The 22,120-nt window shown below is 46.2% G+C and overlaps 1 protein-coding gene across 1 annotated transcript in view; it reads right to left on the bottom strand.

Moving 5' to 3' along the window:
* Window positions 1–22,120, bottom strand: part of LOC109893796 (kinesin-like protein KIF26B) — a 111,309-nt gene that overhangs the window by 24,599 nt on the left and 64,590 nt on the right. Inside the window, exons 5-8 of the mRNA XM_031828082.1 lie at window positions 15,185–15,330; window positions 14,771–14,887; window positions 12,768–12,951; window positions 5,268–5,454 (exon numbers count right to left, since the gene is read on the bottom strand). Of these exons, the coding sequence (XP_031683942.1) occupies window positions 5,268–5,454; window positions 12,768–12,951; window positions 14,771–14,887; window positions 15,185–15,330 (634 nt within the window). The remainder of the gene's footprint in view (window positions 1–5,267; window positions 5,455–12,767; window positions 12,952–14,770; window positions 14,888–15,184; window positions 15,331–22,120) is intronic.

Genomic DNA, 22,120 nt, shown 5'->3' on the forward strand with positions numbered 1-22,120 from the left:
GTGTGTATATGAGTGTGTATGTGTGTATATGAGTGTGTATGTGTGTATATGTGTGTATATGTGTGTATATGTGTGTATATGAGTGTGTATATGAGTGTGTAAGTGTGTATATGAGAGTGTATGTGTGTATATGAGTGTGTATATGTGTGTATATGAGTGTGTATGTGTGTATATGTGTGAATATGTGTGTATATTAGTGTGTATATTAGTGTGTATGTGTGAATATGTGTGTATATGAGTGTGTATGTGTGTATATGAGTGTGTATGTGTGAATATGTGTGTATATGTGTGAGTATGTGTGTATATGAGTGTGCATGTGTGAATATGTGTGTATATGAGTGTGTATGTGTGTATATGAGTGTGTATGTGTGTATATGTGTGTATATGAGTGTGTATATGAGTGTGTAAGTGTGTATATGAGAGTGTATGTGTGTATGAGTGTGTATGTGTGTATATGAGTGTGTATGTGTGTATATGTGTGAATATGTGTGTATATGAGTGTGCATGTGTGAATATGTGTGTATATGAGTGTGTATGTGTGTATATGAGTGTGTATGTGTGTATGTGTGTATATGAGTGTGTATGTGTGTATATGAGAGTGTATGTGTGTATATGAGTGTATGTGTGTATATGAGTGTATATGAGTGTGTATGTGTGAATGTGTGTATATGAGTGTGTATATGAGTGTGTATGTGTGTATATGAGTGTGTATGTGTGTATATGAGTGTGTATGTGTGTATATGAGTGTGTATGTGTGTATATGAGTGTATGTGTGTATATAAGTGTATATGAGTGTGTATGTGTGTATATGAGTGTGTATGTGTGTATATGAGTGTGTATGTGTGTATATGAGTGTGTACGTGTGTATGTGTGAATATGTGTGTATATGAGTGTGTATGTGTGTATATGTGTGTATATGAGTGTGTATGTGTGAATATGTGTGTATATGAGTGTGTATGTGTGAATATGTGTGTATATGAGTGTGCATGTGTGAATGTGTATATATGAGTGTGTATATGAGTGTGTATGTGTGTATATGAGTGTGTATGTGTGTATATGAGTGTGTATGTGTGTATATGAGTGTGTATGTGTGTATATGAGTGTGTATATGTGTATATGAGTGTGCATGTGTGAATATGAGTGTGTATGTGTGTATATGAGTGTGTATATGTGTGAATATGTGTGTATATGAGTGTGTATGTGTGTATATGAGTGTGTATGTGTGAATATGTGTGTATATGAGTGTGTATGTGTGTATATGAGTGTGCATGTGTGAATATGTGTGTATATGAGTGTGTATGTGTGTATATGAGTGTGTATGTGTGTATATGAGTGTGTATGTGTGTATATGAGTGTGTATATGTGTGAATATGTGTGTATATGAGTGTGTATGTGTGAATATGTGTGTATATGAGTGTGCATGTGTGAATATGTGTGTATATGAGTGTGTATGTGTGTATATGAGTGTGTATGTGTGTATATGAGTGCGTATGTATGTATATGAGTGTGTATATGTGTGAATATGTGTGTATATGAGTGTGTATGTGTGTATATGAGTGTGTATGTGTGTATATGTGTGTATATGTGTGTATATGCATGTATATGAGTGTGTATATGAGTGTATATGAGTGTGTATGTGTGTATATGGGTGTGTATGTGTGAATGTGTGTATATGAGTGTGCATGTGTGAATGTGTGTATATGAGTGTGTATATGAGTGTGTATGTGTGTATATGAGTGTGTATGTGTGTATATGAGAGTGTATGTGTGTATATGAGTGTATATGAGTGTGTATGTGTGTATATGGGTGTGTATGTGTGAATGTGTGTATATGAGTGTGCATGTGTGAATGTGTGTATATGAGTGTGTATATGAGTGTGTATGTGTGTATATGAGTGTGTATGTGTGTATATGAGTGTGTATGTGTGTATATGAGTGTGTATGTGTGAATATGTGTGTATATGAGTGTGTATGTGTGTATATGAGTGTGCATGTGTGTATATGAGTGTGTATATGAGTGTGTATATGAGTGTGTATGTGTGTATATGAGTGTGCACGTGTGTATGTGTGAATATGTGTGTATATGAGTGTGTATGTGTGAATATGTGTGTATATGAGTGTGTATGTGTGAATATGTGTGTATATGAGTGTGCATGTGTGAATGTGTGTATATGAGTGTGTATGTGTGTATATGAGTGTGTATGTGTGTATATGAGTGTGTATGTGTGTATATGAGTGTGTATATGAGTGTGTATGTGTGAATATGTGTGTATATGAGTGTGTATGTGTGAATGTGTGTATATGAGTGTGTATGTGTGTATATGAGTGTGTATGTGTGAATATGTGTGTATATGAGTGTGTATGTGTGTATATGTGTGTGTATGTGTGTATATGTGTGTGTATGTGTGTATATGAGTGTGTTTGCTTCCGTGTGTGTAATGTTTACAGTTCCGGCTTAAAGCGGTGGGGTGCTTTGCAATGTAAATGCTGAGTTTGTGAATAAATTCGAGCGCTGAGCTATCTGCCCTGGAGGAGGGATGGAGGGAGAGGAGGAGAGCCTGCATATTCCCGGAAAACATTTAAATATGCACATCACTGTTTCTTTCACAGCCTTTCTCCCCTGCTTTCGTTTCACTGCTTTCCTCCTTGTGCTCTTCTCTGCCTCTCTCTTTCCTTCAAACTCTCTCTCCTCTTTCACGTCAATCCACCCTCTCTCATGATCTCGCTCCCTCTCTTCATGAAAAAACTCAACTAAAAACCTCTTTCCAGCATTCTCAGGGAGATTAATATGAAGCAGCATCTGTTATTGGGCTTTAAATCAACCCCACAGCAACTTACGTATCCTCCCTCTCCTCCTCTCTCTCTCTCCCCCGTCTCACCCCCCCCCCTCTCCTTCTCTCTCTCCCCCCTCTCCCTTCTCTCTCTCCCCCTCTCCGTCTCTCTCTCCCCCTTCTCCTCTCTCTCTCTCCCCTCTCCTTCCCTCTCTCCCGGCCCCTCTCCTTCTCTCTCTCTCCCCTCTCCTTCTCTCCCCTCTCCTCTCCTTCTCTCTCTCTCCCCTGCTCCTTCTCTCCCCCTCTCCTCTCTCCTTCCCTCTCTCCTTCTCTCTCTCACCCCCCTCTCCTTCTCTCTCTCCCCCTCTCCTTTTCTCTCTCCCCCCTCTCCTTTCTCTCTCCCCCTCTCCTTTTCTCTCTCCCCCTCTCCTTCTCTCTCTCCCCCTCTCCTTCGCTCTCTCCCCCCTCTCCTTCACTCTCTCCCCCCTCTCCTTCTCTCTCCCCCTCTCCTTCTCTCTCCCCTCTCCTTCTCGCTCTCCTCCCTCTCCTTCTCTCTCTCCCCCCTCTCCTTCTCTCACTCTTGCACTCTCCCCCTCTCTCTCTCCCCTCTCCTTCTCTCTCCCCCCTCTCCTTTCTCTCTCCCCCTCTCTCTCTCCCCTTTCCTTGTCTCTTCCCCCCTCTTTCTCTTTTCCCCCTCTCCTTCTCACTCTCCCCCCTCTCCTTCTCTCTCCCCCTCTTTCTCTCTCCCTCTCTTCTTCTCTCTCTCCCCCTCTCCTTATCCCTCTCCCCCCTCTCCTTATCCCTCTCCCCCCTCTCCTTATCCCTCTCCTTCTCTCTCTCCCCCCTCTCCTTCTCTCTCTCCCCCCTCTCCTTCTCTCTCTCCCCCTCTCCTTCTCTCTCTCCCCTCTCCTTCTCTCTCCCCCCTCTCCTTCTCTCTCTCCCCCCTCTCCTTCTCTCTCTCCCCCTCTCCTTCTCTCTCTCCCCCCTCTCCTTCTCTCTCCCCCCTCTCCTTCTCTCTCTCCCCTCTCCTTCTCTCTCTCCCCTCTCCTTCTCTCTCCCCCCTCTCCTTCTCTCTCTCTCGCTCTTGCACTCCCCCCCTCTGTCTCTCTCTCTCTCCCTTCAGCAAGCATGAAGCCACTCTGATCAGATCATAGAGAAAATGTAATTCTATACATTATTAATATAGAATTCCTATTAGTTATGCAGAATTAAGCAGGGACATACAGGAATCATGGAGCTCGTGTGTGGAATGATCTGCATATTTAAGCTTTCTGTCTCATTAATATATCTACAATCATTAGCACGTTTAAACCCAACTTTATTCTTATGTTTAAAGTGTAATATTAATATTACATTCATGTGATTCATTGGGTTGGATATCTAGGCTGCGTTTACACAGGTAGCCCAATTCTGATCTTTTGCCTAACTATTGTTAAAAGATCAATTAGTGGCAAAAGATCAGAATTGGGCTGCCTGGGTAAATGCAGTCATAGAGATCCCTAATGAGCCAGTCACTAGCGGCAGCTGACCCAGTCCCACTCAGTCCCAAGGTTAGGGTTATTTAGGGAAGGCCAAGTCTCTAAACAAGTCCTATAGATTAGTATGAAATACATGTTAAAAAGAACTAGCTAACTGTGTCTGACTGATATTGTAAGGCCATTGAATCTCACCTCCAAGAGGTCCTCAGTGACACACACACTCACAGATGAATACATACTCACACACATATACATACTAGTGTTGAGCGATTCGTGCTTTTTGAGGTCAGTTCGGTTTTGGTTCGACTATTAGAAAATCATAAGGGTTTCGATTTTTTTATTTTATATTTATTTTTTACATTAAATGCATTAGGAAATAATGACATTACAATGGTTCTAGAGTTTTTAAATGGAAATTCAAGGTGAACATTCAATTGCCAAAACATAAAAAATATTCAATATTCTCTGTCAGGTCCACATTGGGTAGACATAAGTAGAAAAATCTGAAATAATAATAATAATACTTGTTTTTTATTTGATTACTTAATATTTTTTTCATTACTTTAAAGTCCTCATCTCAGTTCAGGCTGTAGCAGTCAGCTAGCCAGACCATCTAATATTATCTGTGCTCCCCATACTGTACTGTCTTTAGTCATGCTATTTAGCTAGCCTGCCTAAGTGTGCTGCAGAGCTTTCTGACAAGATTATTTGACTAGTTCTTCAAAGTACATAAGGCATACTTTCTGTCCCTCTCCTAGTTATGTTGTGTACATTCCTCTCTCATGCGATCTGTGTGTATCTAACTTAACATAGCAGGCGTAAAAACGGATCCGTCCAGAGATCTGTATGTAATGAGATACTCATGTCTCCGCCACATTGAGAGACCCACAGGCGGGAAGGCAGGCGATAAGCTTAGGTCCAAAATAAGGCCATGCATTGGTTTATTTTGGACAGATTTTGGTGAGAGTGAAACCTAATACACCCCCCCCCCCCCACACACACACACAGTAGACACGTACTTGTAAGGGATGTGTTTGCTGCCGTTGACCAGAGCCAGGATGACGTTCCCCAGGGCAGACAGAGACAGGCACAGCCCTGCTGCTGTGGTGCTGCTACTACCACTGCTGTCTCTGCCCTTCCCTCCTCCTAGCACCTTCACACAGCTGCCCAGGTCTATCAGGTGGAGCCTACTGCGACCTCCTGACACTGGAGAGAGAGGGAGGGGAGGGAGGGCAGGGGGGAGAGAGAGCGTGAAAGGAGGGGAAGGGGGGAGAGAGAGCGAGAGAGGAGGGGAAGGGGGGAGAGAGAGAGCGAGAGAGGAGGGAGGGCAGGGGAGAGAGCGAAAGGTGGGGAAGGTGGTGAGAGAGAGAGGGGGAGAGAGGGAGACAGCGGGGAGGAGGAGGGGGAGTGAGAGGGCGGGGAGGGAGAAAGAGACGGAGGAGAGAGAGGGGGAAGGGGGGAGAGAGACAGCGGGGAGGGCGAGAGAGAGAAGGAGAGGGAGAAAGAGAATGAGAGAAAATGAGGGGAGGGAAAGAGACGGAGGAGAGGGGGAGGGAGAGAGGGGGAGAGAGAGAGACAGCGGGGAGGAGGAGAGAGAGAGAGAAGGAGAGGGAGAAAGAGATGGAGGAGAGAGGGAAGTGAAAAAAGGGGTGCGCAAGAGAGATATTAATTATTATTATTAATTGTTGTGCCAAACATATATTTTTGGTATTTCACAGTGTGTTAGGAAACCCAGTAACAGTCTTTCACAGTGTGTTAGGATACCCAGTAACAGTATTTCACAGTGTGTTAGGAAACCCAGTAACAGTCTTTCACAGTGTGTTAGGAAACCCAGTAACAGTCTTTCACAGTGTGTTAGGAAACCCAGTAACAGTATTTCACAGTGTGTTAGGAAACCCAGTAACAGTATTTCACAGTGTGTTAGGAAACCCAGTAACAGTATTTCACAGTGTGTTAGGAAACCCAGTAACAGTCTTTCACAGTGTGACAGGATACGAGCACGCACGCGCACACGCACACACACACACACACGCACACACACACATGCACACACACACACACCCCTCACCAGCACAGTTGTGTGTTCAGCTACGTGGTCCTTTCCCTGTCAACATATTACCTGTTGGGAGCGGGGAGGAGGAGTGTGTGGGAATGTGTGTGTGCGTGCATGCACACGTGTGTGTAGAATCAAACAGTACAGAACGATGGATATGTAGTACCCTTCTACAACCAACATACTCCAACAAGAGAAGTCCGAATGTCACGCCCTGACCATAGAGAGCCTTTTTATTCTCTATTTTGGTTAGGTCGGGGTGTGACTAGGGGGGGGTGTTCCTATCTAGGTTGTTTATTTCTATGTTGACCTGGTATGGTTCCCAATCAGAGGCAGCTGTTTATTGTTCTCTCTGATTAGGGATCATATTTAGGCAGCCATTTCCCCACTGTGTTTTGTGGGATCTTGTTTATGTGTAGTTGCCTGTGAGCACTCCATAGCACGTTTCCTTTGTTCTTTATTGTTTTTGTGCGTTTCATTGAATAAACATGTGGAACCCATTTCGCGCTGCGCTTTGGTCCGAGTGTTAAGACAATCGTGACAAGATCCAACCAAACCAGGACCAAGCAGTGTGCCCAGGAGGAGAAGGTATCCTGGGCTTGGGTGGAGATCAAGGAGGAGAAGATATCCTGGACATGGGAGGAAATTATGGCAGGAGACGAAAGCCTTCCTTGGAAGCAGACGCAAGTAGAGAAGGGAGGACAGCGACAACGCCGGGGTTCGCAGCCACATAGAAAGCCCAAAAGACAACTCAAAACCCCCCAAAAAATTTGTGGGTGGAGGCACACGGGGTGGTCGGCGGAGCCGGGGAGTGAACCAGAGCCAGTCTGGGAGAAGAGGGAGAAATTGGAGGAGAGAGAAATGAGAGAGTTGTTGTGTTGGTGTATGATGCACGACATTCACCCTAAGGAGTGTGTTATCAGTCTGATGCCACCTGAGTCAGCTCTCCGTACTCATCCTGAGGCGCGTGCTAGCAGTCTGGTAAAGACTGTGCCGGCTCCACGCACCAGGTCTCCAGTACGCCTTCACAGCCCAGTACGTCCTGTGCCAGCTCTCCGCACTCGCCTTGAGGAGCGTGTCATCTGTCCGGTACCATGTGTGCCGGCTCTACGCACCAAGTCTCCAGTACGCCGCCACAGCCCAGTACGTCCTGTGCCAGCTCCCCGCACTCGCCGTGCGGAGGTTGTCATCTGTTCTGTACCAGTTGTGCCAGCTCCACGCACCAGGCCTCCAGTGCGCCTTCCCAGTCAGGTACCACCTGTGCCGGCTCCACGCACCAGGCCTCCAGTGCGCCTTCGCAGTCCGGGAACCACCAGGCCTCCAGTGCGCCTTCCCAGTCCGGTACCACCTGTGCCGGCTCCACGCACCAGGCCTCCAGTGCGCCTTCCCAGTCCGGTACCACCAGGCCTCCAGTGCGCCTTCCCAGTCCGGTACCACCTGTGCCGGCTCCACGCACCAGGCCTCCAGTGCGCCTTCCCAGTCCGGTACCACCAGGCCTCCAGTGCGCCTTCCCAGTCCGGTACCACCTGTGCCGGCTCCACGCACCAGGCCTCCAGTGCGCCTTCCCAGTTCGGTACGTCCTGTGTCTACTCCTCGTACTTGCCCCGAAGTGCATGTCACCAGTCCGGTGCCACGCACCCGGACACGGTCCCCTGTCCGGAGCTTCCTGCGACGGTCCACGGTCCAGAACCTCCAGCTCCAGGGCAGGAGCCTTCCTCTGTAACGGTGCCCAGTCCGGGTGCGGCATCCAGTCTCGCTCCAAGGCCGGAGCCCTGGGGGGGGGGGGGGGGGGGGGGTGTTCTGGTTCCTATCTAGGTTGTTTATTTCTATGTTGGCCTGGCATGGTTCCCAATTAGAGGCAGCTGTTTATCGTTGTCTCTGATTGGGGATCATATTTAGGCAGCCATTTCCCCACTGTGTTTTGTGGGATCTTGTTTATGTGTAGTTGCCTGTGAGCACTCCATAGCTTCACGTTTCCTTTGTTCTTTATTGTTTTTGTGCGTTTCATTGAATAAACATGTGGAACCCATTTCGCGCTGCGCTTTGGTCCGAATGTTCTTATGACAATCGTGACACCGAAGTTAAATCAGAAGTGTAAACGCTGGGTGTAACTGTAATACATTCAAAGTGCTGAAAACACCTCTCTTTAAAACATATCTGGCTCTTGACAGACATCCTGTAACATTAAATTGTTATTCCCTCCATAAGTTTACTTTAGCATGTGCCAACAAGGCTGTTCATACAAAGTCAACTCCTATTTCTCTTACAGTGCCTTCGGAAAGTATTCAGACCCCTCGACTCATGTCTGTATACCCCCCCCTACCTTGTCACAACACAACTAATGGGCTCAAACGCTGTCACGCCTCCTCCCACTCTTCCCCCCTGGCATTCGAGGGTGCCAGGCTGTCCTGCAATGCCACTATCATTACTCACACCTGCTTTCCCTCGTCACGTGCATCAGCAAATTATTGGACTCACCTGGACTCAATCACATGTGTATTACCTCCCCTATATTTGTCAGTTCCCTGCTCTGTTCCCCACTGCATTCTTTTACGTCTGTGTTTTACCCGGTTCTGACACTGTTCCTGTTTTCATGTCTGTTCCGATTAAATGTTGACTCTCCGTACCTGCTTCTCTTCTCCAGCGTCAGTCCTTACAGAATGCAGCAGCCATCAAATGAAGCATATGGGAGTGCTGGCGGTTCGGTTGGTGGTGACGTCGGGTCCGGGGGCTTCCGCCGTTGGAACCAGGGGTGCCTTAGCTGGATATGGGAGTGCAGGCGGTTCGGGTTGGTGGTGACGTCGGGTCCGGGGGCTGCCTCCATTGGAACCGGGGGTGCCTTAGCTGGATCGTCGGGCTTCCATGCCCTAGCCGGATCGAGAGGTTTCCATGCCCTAGCCGGATCGAGAGGCTTCCATGCCCTAGCCGGATCGAGAGGCTTCCATGCCCTAGCCGGATCGAGAGGCTTCCATGCCCTAGCCGGATCGAGAGGTTTCCATGCCCTAGCCGGATCGAGAGGTTTCCATGCCCTAGCCGGATCGAGAGGTTTCCATGCCCTAGCCGGATCGAGAGGTTTCCATGCCCTAGCCGGATCGAGAGGTTTCCATGCCCTAGCCGGATCGAGAGGTTTCCATGCCCTAGCCGGATCGAGAGGCTTCCATGCCCTAGCCGGATCGAGAGGTTTCCATGCCCTAGCCGGATCGAGAGGCTTCCATGCCTTAGCCGGATCGAGAGGTTTCCATGCCCTAGCCGGATCGAGAGGTTTCCATGCCCTAGCCGGATCGAGAGGTTTCCATGCCCTAGCCGGATCGAGAGGTTTCCATGCCCTAGCCAGATCGAGAGGCTTCCATGCCCTAGCCGGATCGAGAGGCTTCCATGCCCTAGCCGGATCGAGAGGCTTCCATGCCTTAGCCGGATCGAGAGGTTTCCATGCCCTAGCCGGATCGAGAGGTTTCCATGCCCTAGCCGGATCGAGAGGCTTCCTTGCCCTAGCCGGATCGAGAGGTTTCCTTGCCCTAGCCGGATCGAGAGGTTTCCTTGCCCCGGTTGGCTCGGAAGGCGCACAACCCACGTCACACTTCAGCCGGATCATCGGGCTACCAAGCATCAGCAGGATTGACAGGCTCCCACACCTCTGCCGGTTACGCCCAGCTGGCTTGTCCAGACCCGTGCCTCAGCCGGCCCGTCAGGCTCACCCAGCTAGAGGGGGTTATACACAGTCTTCCTTGTGTATGCTCAAAGTCAGTCAATAATGAACACCTCTCTGGGCCCCCACAGTACATGTATATCCAATTTACCTTCTCAGAGCAATCTTTGTGTCCAAGTGTGCATGAGTGTGTGTGTGTGTGCATGTGTGTGAGTAGCTGTTCCAACGTGCGGTAAAGATTTACTTTGACTTCATATCCATAACGCATTTATATAAACATCTATAAGCATTTCATGAACATGTCATAACAGGTCCCAACCGTATTATTAAATGTTAATGAAATCTATCCAAAGCATATATTAGTGAACATGCCAAAAGGCCAAACCATGTTTGTAGAATGATGCTGATATATAGCCTGTACCAGACCCATGACTTACCTTCTTCTTCTCCTCACGGAGGTCAATGGGGCATGAAGGTCTCCACAGGGTGGACTTCTCAGGGTAAAGTTTACAGATCAAAGTGTGTAGTTCAGTGTCATATCATAACTCTTTCGTAACTTATTAACAGCCCTCCTCCACATCACAATTAAGTTGGTCATACTGGTCTATAATGGACACATAAAGGGTCTATGTATGAATTATATGCAGTCAAAGTAAAGTCAAACATATTTTCTCATTGCATTTGACATTTTTGTCCAGAGCGACTTACAGTATACATTTTCATACCTTTTTTTCCCATACTGGTCCCCCATGGGAATCGAACCCATAAGCCTGGAGTTGCAAGCACCATGCTCTACTAACTGAGCCACACAGGACACATTCATAAAGCGTTTATAGCTAAGCACTTCATGGTAATTAACTGTGTAGTTTGTTACTCTGATCTATAACACCATCATTAAAGGTCTATGTATGAATTTTATGCGGTCAATGTACTGTCATCTCTTTTCTTCCATTCATAAAGCGTTTCTGAAGGATTTATAAACATGCCTCATAATACAGACGCAACACAGAATTGTAAAGGAAATATGAACATATTTTGTGAACATTTTCATGAACATATGAACATTTATTTCAATTTTCCCAGATGTAACGTTAGCTAGCTAGCTAGCACAGAAAACAATTGCTGAGGACATCGCCGAAGAATCCTACTATTGTCATTTTCCAGTTTAACAAAGACTAATATTCAAAGCATTCAAATAAAATTCATAATTTCAGACTCATAGCTAGCAACAACTATTTAAAACGTACTAATATGAAGTGTGAAAATGCTAATATAGGTACCATTGATTTGCATTGGATTTCTGCCACAAATGCTAAAAAGTTAATGGGGGGGTCTTAAAAAAAATATCAGCCATTAACAGGAACAGCACCATCTAGTGGTCAGAACCAGGTAATATCAGGATGCAGAATGGGACATGAACCTAACAACTTCAATGAGTCATTTCTCTGAACGGGGGAACACCACCAATTTCACTGAGAATTCATTACAAACTATGAAGAAACAATACTACATACTACTTGTCAGACAGAGAGAACTGATACGATATACTCGTTGTTGGGTTGGGATTAGCGTGGCGTGTGTGGGTTCCGTGGGTGGATTCTGACAAATTTGGGAGCAATTAATTAGCTTAATTTCTCAGAGATCAAATCATATTTAAACAAAATAATATTGCAGGAATGCAAATCTTATATGTTTCTAACTACAGAAGTGATTTCAAAACAATTTGAGATGGTGGGTGTCATGGTTTGTTGAAATGACATGGAACAACCCTGCATAGAATTCATTCATAGACCTTTAATGTTGGTGTTATAGACCAGTGGCAAACTGCACAGTTAACTAGCATTACGTGCTTAGCTATAAATGCTTTATAAATTGAAAGTTTATTGACTGCATAGAATTCCTGGGTAGACTTTTCATGTGTGCATTATAGACCGTTATGACCAAATGAATTGTGATGTGGAGGAGGGCAGTTAATGAGTTACGGAAGAGTTATGATACAGATGTACAGAAGGATCTTAACGTGAGCCAGTTTGCTACAGCAGGAGAATAATCATGCAGCATCAGGAAATGCAAGTTATTATGTGTGTCATAATTAATATACATTTTTGTAGTTGATACATACTTTGTGAGGGCAAATCAAGTCTGAAATTTCAAAGTGGAAATTACAAACTTTAGAAGCTTTTTTACAACTCAAATACACTCCAAAAGAGTGATCAAATTATGATCCTACATCTGTATGACCCTTGACTACAGCATTTGATCCGTAAAATGTACCTTGAGGATTCAATCTCCTCGGTGAGAAGAAGAAAAGATAAATCACGGGCCTATACCGGCCGTGGAGAAATGGGGCTGGCACAGGCTAACAACACATTCTCCTAGCCATGTTATCAAGCATCTCACTACGCTATCACACGCTATTTATTCCCTCAAAAGGGCTTGTGACATCACACTGTATAATTAGCACGGAGACAGTCTCACTGACAACCTGGGACACGACAGATACAGCGGGAGTCAAACTCAAACGAGCCCAGAGCTGCAGAGGATGAGATACAGGCGGTCTGAAGCACACTCTCCTAGCTGTCCTTGATCAATGTCTTTAGTTTGTGTTTATTATCAAATCATCACAGATTATATAATTTTTTAAAACTATAAATATATAGTATATATAAATATATAGTATCAATCAGTATTGTAGGGGCCGTACAGTCTAGGGTGACATTTTCATTATTTTACTTCTATTATAAAGAACAGTAGTGTCCATTAAAGTGTGTCTGTGTGTGTGTGTGTGTGTGTGTGTGTGTGTGTGTGTGCAGTACTCACTCCCTCCCTTGCCAGTCTTCTCCATGCGGTACTGGTAGATGTGCAGTGTGAACAGCATGTGTGAGTTGAGATGCTCCTCCGGGTCGGAGTCAGCTCTGTTGCTATAGCGAGCTGCTATGGCTGCATCCAGGAAGAAGGCTGCTTTCTCTGGCGTGGGGGCTCGCAGCTCACTCTGGTTCTGGAGCTGGGGAGTACATTACAGAGTAGGTGAGAAAATACACTTTCAATCTTTAGTAAATTTGACTTTGGTTTCACTATTAGGAGAAAAAAAATACTAATTTTACAAACGACAGTCATTTCTGTGTGTTTGTGTAAGTGTGTGTGTGCGTGTGATGCAGTGTGTAGTGTCTGTAGAGTGAGACTCACATTATCACTAAACTGCTGCGGGGTATCATTACAGCATGAGATTATCTCAGATTAGCTAGGGTTTACACTGATACCCCTGTCTCACACACAATACTCCTATCAACATTTAACCACACACACTAATCCTATCAACATATAACCACACACACGCACGAACGCACCCACACATACTAATCGCATCTACATATAACATAATGGTGTTTAAAATCCTGTCTGTCTGTTTCACTTATTGATGTTTAGAAAAGACACAATGATAATCCCTAAATGAGCAGAAAGCTATACCAGCTAAGGGCAACACAGTTTGACAACCACATTAAGACCTAAGGCTGCCAAATCACACATGCTCACGAGCCCCCCCCCTCTCTCCCCCTTCCACCTCCATTATGAAGCATAGTTGCTAAATCAACCCGGAAGAGAAAAGCACCAACTGAGGACCAATCCACACAGGGGGATAGATAACTGGTGGGTTAGCTGGCAGTGTTCTGATTCTTTTATGAAGTTTGCGGTTTTGCTCTTCTCTACAGATAAGGTGTGTGTGTGTGTGTGTGTGTGTGTGTGTGTGTGTGTGTGTGTGTGTGTGTGTGTGTGTGTGTGTGTGTGTGTGTATGTGTGTGTGTATGTACAAGCACTTGCATGCATGCGTGTGTACAAACGCATATGTTTGTGCGTATGAGCGTGCACATGTGTGTGCCTCTCTGCATGTGTGTGTGTGTGTGTGTCTCCATAGAGACATTGTTAGGTGAAAAACAGCCAGCTAAGACAACAGAGCCTAGTGCCTGGGGGTAGACACACAGAGATATATCATAATATACTACTACAGTGCTCTAGGTCTGATACTGCCATCCTCACACACAGTCCTCCAGCTGCCTTAGCAGTGTGGGTTTCCTTTGATAACACCACAGTTAGTTACAGAAGAGGAAAACACGAGAGGAGCCACAGCACTCTCCTAGTCTCAACCATGGGAGATTCTCAGCAGAGGAAAACACGAGAGGAGCCACAGCACTCTCCTAGTCTCAACCATGGGAGATTCTCAGCAGAGTAAAACACGAGAGGAGCCACAGCACTCTCCTAGTCTCAACCATGGGAGATTCTCAGCAGAGGAAAACACGAGAGGAGCCACAGCACTCTCCTAGTCTCAACCATGGGAGATTCTCAGCAGAGGAAAACACGAGAGGAGCCACAGCACTCTCCTAGTCTCAACCATGGGAGATTCTCAGCAGAGGAAAACACGAGAGGAGCCACAGCACTCTCCTAGTCTCAACCATGGGAGATTCTCAGCAGAGGAAAACACGAGAGGAGCCACAGCACTCTCCTAGTCTCAACCATGGGAGATTCTCAGCAGAGTAAAACACGAGAGGAGCCACAGCACTCTCCTAGTCTCAATCATGGGAGATTCTCAGCAGACTACCTCTGTCGCTCTCCTTGTAGTCTTGTGGATTCATCATGAGTTACTTCATGTTATCGTCTCTGTCTCTGTGTTCAGCATGGACCCCAGGAAGAGTAGCTGTTGCTGAAGTCAAAGCTCAAAGCCATCTAGATAATGACACTAGTTAGCTGGACAGCAGCAGGGCGTGGGTTTTGTTCCAGACGATCAAGGTTAAGTTGATTAGTTAACAAGTTGATTAGTGCCATCTTACCTGCATGCCACAGATGGGGTCCTCGCAGAGGTAGACTCCAGGGGACTGGCTGTCCTGCAAACTGCCTGTCGCCACTTCAGATAGCAAGTCCTTCAGGTTCTCCTCTTTACCCCACACCTAGAACATAGAACACCACCCTCAGAACCACACATCTTTCCCTCACACCTAGAACAAGTATCTCATACATATTGCATACCGTTAATTCAGTAATTTGTACACAAAAGAATAAGGATTGGTTTCCCAGACCCCGATTAAGACTACTCCTGGATAAAAATGCATGGAGAATCTCCCTTAATCTGAGTCTCAGAAACCGCCCCTTAAAATGCCTTTACAGGCAGCCCAATTCTGATCTTTTACCACTAATTGGTCTTTTGACCAATCAGAGCAGCTCTGTTGCCCATAAGTGTAACAGACCTCTACGGCAGAGACTCGGACAGAGAAACGTGCTCCTGTCTTCTCCTTCCTCTCGTTGATGAGTTTGAAGAGCCAGGAGATGGCACAGGGGATGATCCCCAGGGTCTGCATGGACTCGTCACCACCTATCATGGTGTAGGATTTACCTGGAGGATGGACACACACACACACACACAGGAGAGGAAGAGGAGATGAAAGTCCTGAGTGTGATCTGGTTTACAGATCTAGCCATTCTAGTAAACACTCCCAGAATGATTAGAACTCCATCAGCAGTGGAGTGCAATGGTCATTAACATGATATCCTCTACCAAACACACACAGTCTGTCCTTCCTCCTCTATCCTCCTTCCCCTCTCTTTCTCTTCCTCCCCTATCCTCCTTCCCTTCTCTTTCTCCTGCTCCTCTATCCTCCTTCCCTTCTCTTTCTCCTGCTCCTCTATCCTCCTTCCCTTCTCTTTCTTCTCCTCCCTTATCCTCCTTCCCTTCTCTTTCTCCTCCTCCTCTATCCTCCTTCCCCTCTCTTTCTTCTCCTCCCCTATCCTCCTTCCCTTCTCTTTCTCCTCCTCCTCTATCCTCCTTCCCTTCTCTTTCTCCTGCTCCTCTATCCTCCTTCCCTTCTCTTTCTCCTCCTCCTCTATCCTCCTTCCCTTCTCTTTCTCCTGCTCCTCTATCCTCCTTCCCCTCTCTTTCTCCTCCTCCTCTAGCCCCCTCCCCCTCTCTTTCTCCTCCTCTATCCTCCTTCCCCTCTCTTTCTCCTGCTCCTCTATCCTCCTTCCCCTCTCTTTCTCCTGCTCCTCTATCCTCCTTCCCTTCTCTTTCTCCTCCTCCTCTATCCTCCTTCCCCTCTCCTTCTACTCCTTCTCTATCCTTCTCCTCTATCCTCCCCTTCTCCTCCTCCTCTATCCTCCTTCCCTTTTCCCGTTTCTACAAGCCCATCCCTTCTGTCTGCTTTTAAATTAACTCTGGTTTTAGCTAAATGTGTCAGGTTTGGCAAGGGGCACTGACATCTTCCGTATGTTTGTGTGCTTTTCACACACACTCTGGTTGAATGTTGTGTATATGTGTGTCTGGTTTGACACCCAGATTGTCTGTGTGCGCAGGGCGATGCATTCAAGTCTGCTGGCCCACAGACCCCAAAATAACCCAGCTGTAGATAAATTGAGAGTGTGGGCATGCATGTGTGTATGTGTACGTGCTGTGTGTGTGTATCCCCACTGTGTGCCTACACCTGTCCCTCTGAGCTGCGACATAGGGAGACGGCCCCTGCTGTTGACAGGAGAGAGATCAAACTCACGGCTAAACAAAGCCATATGTCACACACACAGTTGCCGGAGTGTGCCAGCGCCTTCTGGGGTTGATAATGTAAATAATATGTAAATACAGTGGCTTGCGAAAGTATTCACCCCCCTTGGCATTTTTCTTATTTTGTTGCCTTACAACCTGGAATTAAACTGGATTTTTGTGGGGTTTGTATAATTTGATTTACACAACATGCCGACCACTTTGAAGATGCAAAATATGTTTTTATTGTGAAACAAACAAGAAATAAAACAACAAATAAGACAACAAAAAAAACAGAAAACCTGAGCGTGTATAACTATTCACCCCCCCAAAGTCAATACTTTGTAGAGACACCTTTTGCAACAATTACAGCTGTAAGTCTCTTGGGGTATGTCTCTATAAGCTTGGCACATGTAGCCACTGGGGATTTTTGCCAGTTCTTCAAGGCAAAACTGCTCCAGCTCCTTCAAGTTGGATGGGTTCCGCTGGTGTACAGCAATCTTGAAGTCATACCACAGATTCTCAATTGCAAATGTAAAAGAGTAGGGAGGTAAGGCAATAAATAGGCCATAGAGGCGAAATAATTACAATATAGCATTAACACTGGAGTGATAGATGTGTAGATGATGGATGTGTAGATGATGATAGATGTGCAGATACTGGGGTACAAAAGAGCAAGAGGATAAATAACAATATGAGGTAGTTGGGTGTGCTATTTACAGATTGGCTGTGTACAGGTACAGTGATTGGTAAGCTGCTCTGACAGCTGATGCTTAAAGTTAGAGAGCGAGATATAAGACTCCAGCTTCAGTGATTTTTGCAATTCGTTCCAGTCATTGGCAGCAGAGAACTGGAAGGAAAGGCGGCCAAAGTAAGTGTTGGCTTTGGGGATGACCAGAGAGATATACCTGCTGGAGCGTGCTATGGTGACCAGTGAGCTGAGATAAGGTGGGGCTTTACCTAGCAAGGACTTATAGATGACCTGAAGCCAGTGGGTTTAGCAATGAATATGTAGCGAGGGCCAGCCAAGGAGAGCATACAGGTCGCAGTGGTGGGTAGTATATGGGGCTTTGGTGACAAAATGGATGGCACTGTGATAGACTGCATCAAATTTGCTGAGTAGAGTGTTGGAGGCTATTTTGTAAATGACATCACCGAAGTCAAGGATTGGTAGGAAAGTCAGTTTTACGAGGGTATGTTTGGCAGCATGAGTGAAGGATGCGTTGTTGCGAAATAGGAAGCCGATTCTCGATTTAATTTTGGACTGGAGATGTTTAATGTGTGTCTGGAAGGAGAGTTTACTGTCTAAACAGACACCTAGGTATTTGTAGTTGTCCACATATTCTAAGTCAGCACCGTCCAGAGTAGTGATGCTAGTCAGGCGGGCAGGTGCGACTAACGATCGTTTGAATAGCATGCATTTCATTTTTACTAGCATTTAAGAGCGGTTGGAGGCCACGGAAGGAGTGTTGTATGGCATTGAAGCTCGTCTGGAGGTTAGTTAACACAGTGTCCAAAGAAGGGCCAGATGTATACAGAATGGTGTCGTCTGCGTAGAGGTGGATCAGAGAATCACACGCGGCAAGAGCGACATCATTGATATATACAGAGAAAATAGTCGGCCCGTGAATTGAACCCTGTGGCACCCCCATAGAGACGGCCAGAGGTACGGACAACAGGCCCTCTGATTTGACACACTGAACTCTATCTGAGAAGTAGTTGGTGAACCAGGAGAGGCAGTCATTTGAGAAGATTTTAGAAAGGCAGGACAGGATGGATATAGGTCTATAACAGTTTGGGTCTAAGGTGTCTCCCCCTTTGAAGAGGGGGTGACCGCAGCAGCTTTCCAATCTCAGACGATACGAAAGAGAGGTTGAACAGGCTAGTAACAGGGTGTACAGATGTTCTGTACTTCACAACTTTGTCCCTGACCTGTTCAGAAAGGTCCTTGGTCTTCATAGTGCCGCTTGCTGGGTAATGCGCCTTGCTTAGTAGTGTTGCAGACTCTGGTGCCTTTCAGAACAGGTGTGTATATACTGAGATCATGTGACACTCAGATTGCACACAGGTGAACTTTATTTAACTAATTATGTGACTTCTGAAGGTAATTGATTGCACCAGATCGGGGCTTCATAGCAAAGGGGGTGAATACATATATGCACACACCACTTTTCTGTTTTGAATTTTTTTGAAAAATTCAATTACAGGTTGTAATGCAACAAAATAGGAAAAAAGCCAAGGGGGGTGAATACTTTTACAAGGCACTGTACCACAATCAGCAGCAGAGTGGTCTGGCCTGGGCCCAATCAGCAGCAGAGTGGTCTGGCCTGGGCCCAATCAGCAGCAGAGTGGTCTGTCCTGGGCCCAATCAGCAGCAGAGTGGTCTTACCTGGGCCCAATCAGCAGCAGTGGTCTGGCCTGGGCCCAATCAGCAGCAGAGTGGTCTTACCTGGGCCCAATCAGCAGCAGTGGTCTGGCCTGGGCCCAATCAGCAGCAGAGTGGTCTGGCCTGGGCCCAATCTGGCCTCAATGGAGGCCTGAGCGGAACACTTGCACTCTGACTCAGATAGCAGTACATAGACTAGCAGGCTGTAGTCAAGAAAGCCCACAGCGACAGGAGTTTTACATCGATTAAAGACATAATAAAGATGGCTGCCATTAAAGGGATGGCCATACTGCCCAGGGCCACTAATCCAATCAGAGGGCTCGGGGAGGATGAGCTAATATAAGAGCAAGAGAGCGTGGGACTCAATTATATACCCCGCTGCGCTGTTCTCCTCTGCTGTCCTCCTCCCCTCTCTTCTCTTTCAGTTCTTATTGAATCTCATACACTCAGTCCCTGTTGAATCTCATACCCTCAGTCCTTATTGAATTATACATACCCTCAGTCATTATTGAATCTCATACCCTCAGTCCTTATTGAATCTCATACCCTCAGTCCTTATTGAATTATACATACCCTCAGTCATTATTGAATCTCATACCCTCAGTCCTTATTGAATTATACATACCCTCAGTCCTTATTGAATTATACATACCCTCAGTCATTATTGAATCTCATACCCTCAGTCCTTATTGAATTATACATACCCTCAGTCCTTATTGAATCTCATACCCTCAGTCCTTATTGAAGCTCATACCCTCAGTCCTTATTGAAGCTCATACCCTCAGTCCTTATTGAATCTACACTACCGTTCAAAAATTTGGGGTCACTTAGAAATGTCCTTGTTTTTGAAAGAAAAGCACATCCATTAAAATAACATCAAATTGATCAGAAATACAGTGTAGACATTGTTAATGTTGTAAATGACTATTTTAGCTGGAAACAGATAATTTTTATGGAATATCTACATAGGCGTACAGAGGCCCATTATCAGCAACCATCACTCCTGTGTTCCAATGACACGTTGTGTTAGCTAATATCATTTTAAAAGGCTAACTGATCATTAGAAAACCCCTTTTCAATTATGTTAGTGCAGCTGAAAACTGCTGTTCTGATTAAAGAAGCAATAAAACTGGCCTTCATTAGACTAGTTGAGTATCTGGAGCATCAGCACTAGTGGGTTCGATTACAGGCTCAAAATGGCCAGAAACAAAGGACTTTCTTCTGAAACTCGTCAATCTATTCTTGTTCTGAGAAATAAAGGCTATTCCATGTGAGACATTGCCAAGAAACTGAAAAATCTCGTACAAAGCTGTGTACTACTCTCTTCACAGAACAACGCAAACTGGCTCTAACCAGAATAGAAAGAGGAGCGGGAGGCCCCGGTGCACAACTTAGCAAGAGGACAAGTACATTAGTGTCTAGTTTGAGAAACAGACGCCTCATACGCCCTCAACTGGCAGCTAGTTAGAGAGAGGGAGTGAAAAACCATAAATGGAAAATGGAGGGGTAGCAGGACAAGAACATGTTCCATAATGACGGGAGAATGGATACACCCTTTTGAGCACCCCTTAAATGACAGGAGTATAATTATGGGCATTCTTTGATTTACAACATGAAATGGTCAGCCACACAGAGTGTGTGTGTGTGATTTTGCAGTCTCAGGTCTGTGGAGTGGGAGAGGCAGGACTCGCCTGTAATGCTAGCTGATCTCTATTAGTGACCAGTGGAGCAGTTTATTCTATTTCAACATCAAACACACACACACATACATACACACACACAAACATACGCAACACCCACTTTGCCATCTCTTACAGGTCTCAAGGTCTGTAACCTCAGGCCCACCCTCCATCATTCAGTGGTCCGTTTGAAGCAGACGTTTCCTGGATGGAATATAAAAGCCAAGGTAATTGTGTTCTCCAGGCCAAGCAGACTAGTGGAGCAGAGAGGACTCTGTCTTTGTTCCTAAAGGGAGGATTCGGTCTTTCATTTCCAAGACCACTGAAACAACATGAGTGTCCACTGACATCACACCACAGGCTTTCCGATTCTAGAAGATTTTACTAGCAATGGCCGTGCTGTGTGGTAGGGTCACTTTCCTTAACTGACTGTCACTCTGGATAAGAGCACCTGCAAAATTTGACCACTGTGTGTTATTCTGTCGAGTGACGTTTATCCTTTGTGTGTGTGTGCTTGTGCGTGTGTGTGTGTGTGTGTACACTTACATGTATGTGTGTCTGGACTGTAAGACTAAGTTGATTCTGTCACGGGTAGACTGATTACATGAGTGTGAAAGCATGGTTGTTGAAGGCAAACTAAGACAGACAGGTTCCTGACACGTATTACTGTGCCGGTCTAAGGAGGGACTTCAGTGGGATTAAAACCGTGTTGATCCACCTTCCTGCTCAGACAAGACCTCTCTCTCTCTCTCTCTCCCTTTCAGTTTCTTTCTCTCTATCTCTCTCAGTTCCTGTCTTTTTAAGGCGCCCATCTCTCCCTCTCATTCTTCTTTCTATTTCTGCTCTTTCCCCTCTCTCTCTCCCCCTCTACTTTTCTCCCCCTCTACCCTTTCTCCCCTCTACCCTTTCTCCCCCTCTTTCTCTGCCCTTCTACCCTCTCTCTCTGCCCCTCTACCCTTTCTCTCTGCCCCTCTACCCTCTCTCTCTCCCCCTCTACCCTTTCTCCCCCTCTACCTTTAATCCCCCTCTACCTTTTCTCCCCCTCTACCCTCTACCCTTTCTCCCCCTCTACCCCTCTTACCCCCTTTCTCCCCCTCTACCCCTTTCTCCCCCTCTACCCCTTTCTCCCCATTCTCCCCCCCTCTACCCTCTCTCTCCCCCTCTACCCTCTCTCTCCCCTCTACCCTCTCTCTCCCCCTCTACCCTTTCTCCCCCTCTACCTTTTCTCCCTTTGTCCTCTCTACCCTTTCTCCCCCTCTACCCTTTTCTCCCCCTCTATCCTTTCTCCCCCTCTACCTTTCTCCGCCTCTACCCCTTCTCCGCCTCTACCCCTTCTCCGCCTCTACCCCTTCTCCGCCTCTACCCTTTTCTCCGCCTCTACCTTTTCTCCCCCTCTACCTTTCTCCCCCTCTACCCTTTCTCCCCCTCTACCCTCTCTCCCCCTCTACCCTCTCTCCCCCTCTACTCTCTCTCCCCCTCTACCTTTTCTCCCCCTCTACCCTTTCTCCCCTCTACCCTTTCTCCCCCTCTACCCTTTCTCCCCCTCTCTCTCTGCCCTTCTACCCTCTCTCTCTGCCCCTCTACCCTCTCT

The sequence above is a fragment of the Oncorhynchus kisutch genome, linkage group LG7 (assembly GCF_002021735.2).
Source record: "Oncorhynchus kisutch isolate 150728-3 linkage group LG7, Okis_V2, whole genome shotgun sequence".
NCBI classification, from domain to species: domain Eukaryota; kingdom Metazoa; phylum Chordata; class Actinopteri; order Salmoniformes; family Salmonidae; genus Oncorhynchus; species Oncorhynchus kisutch.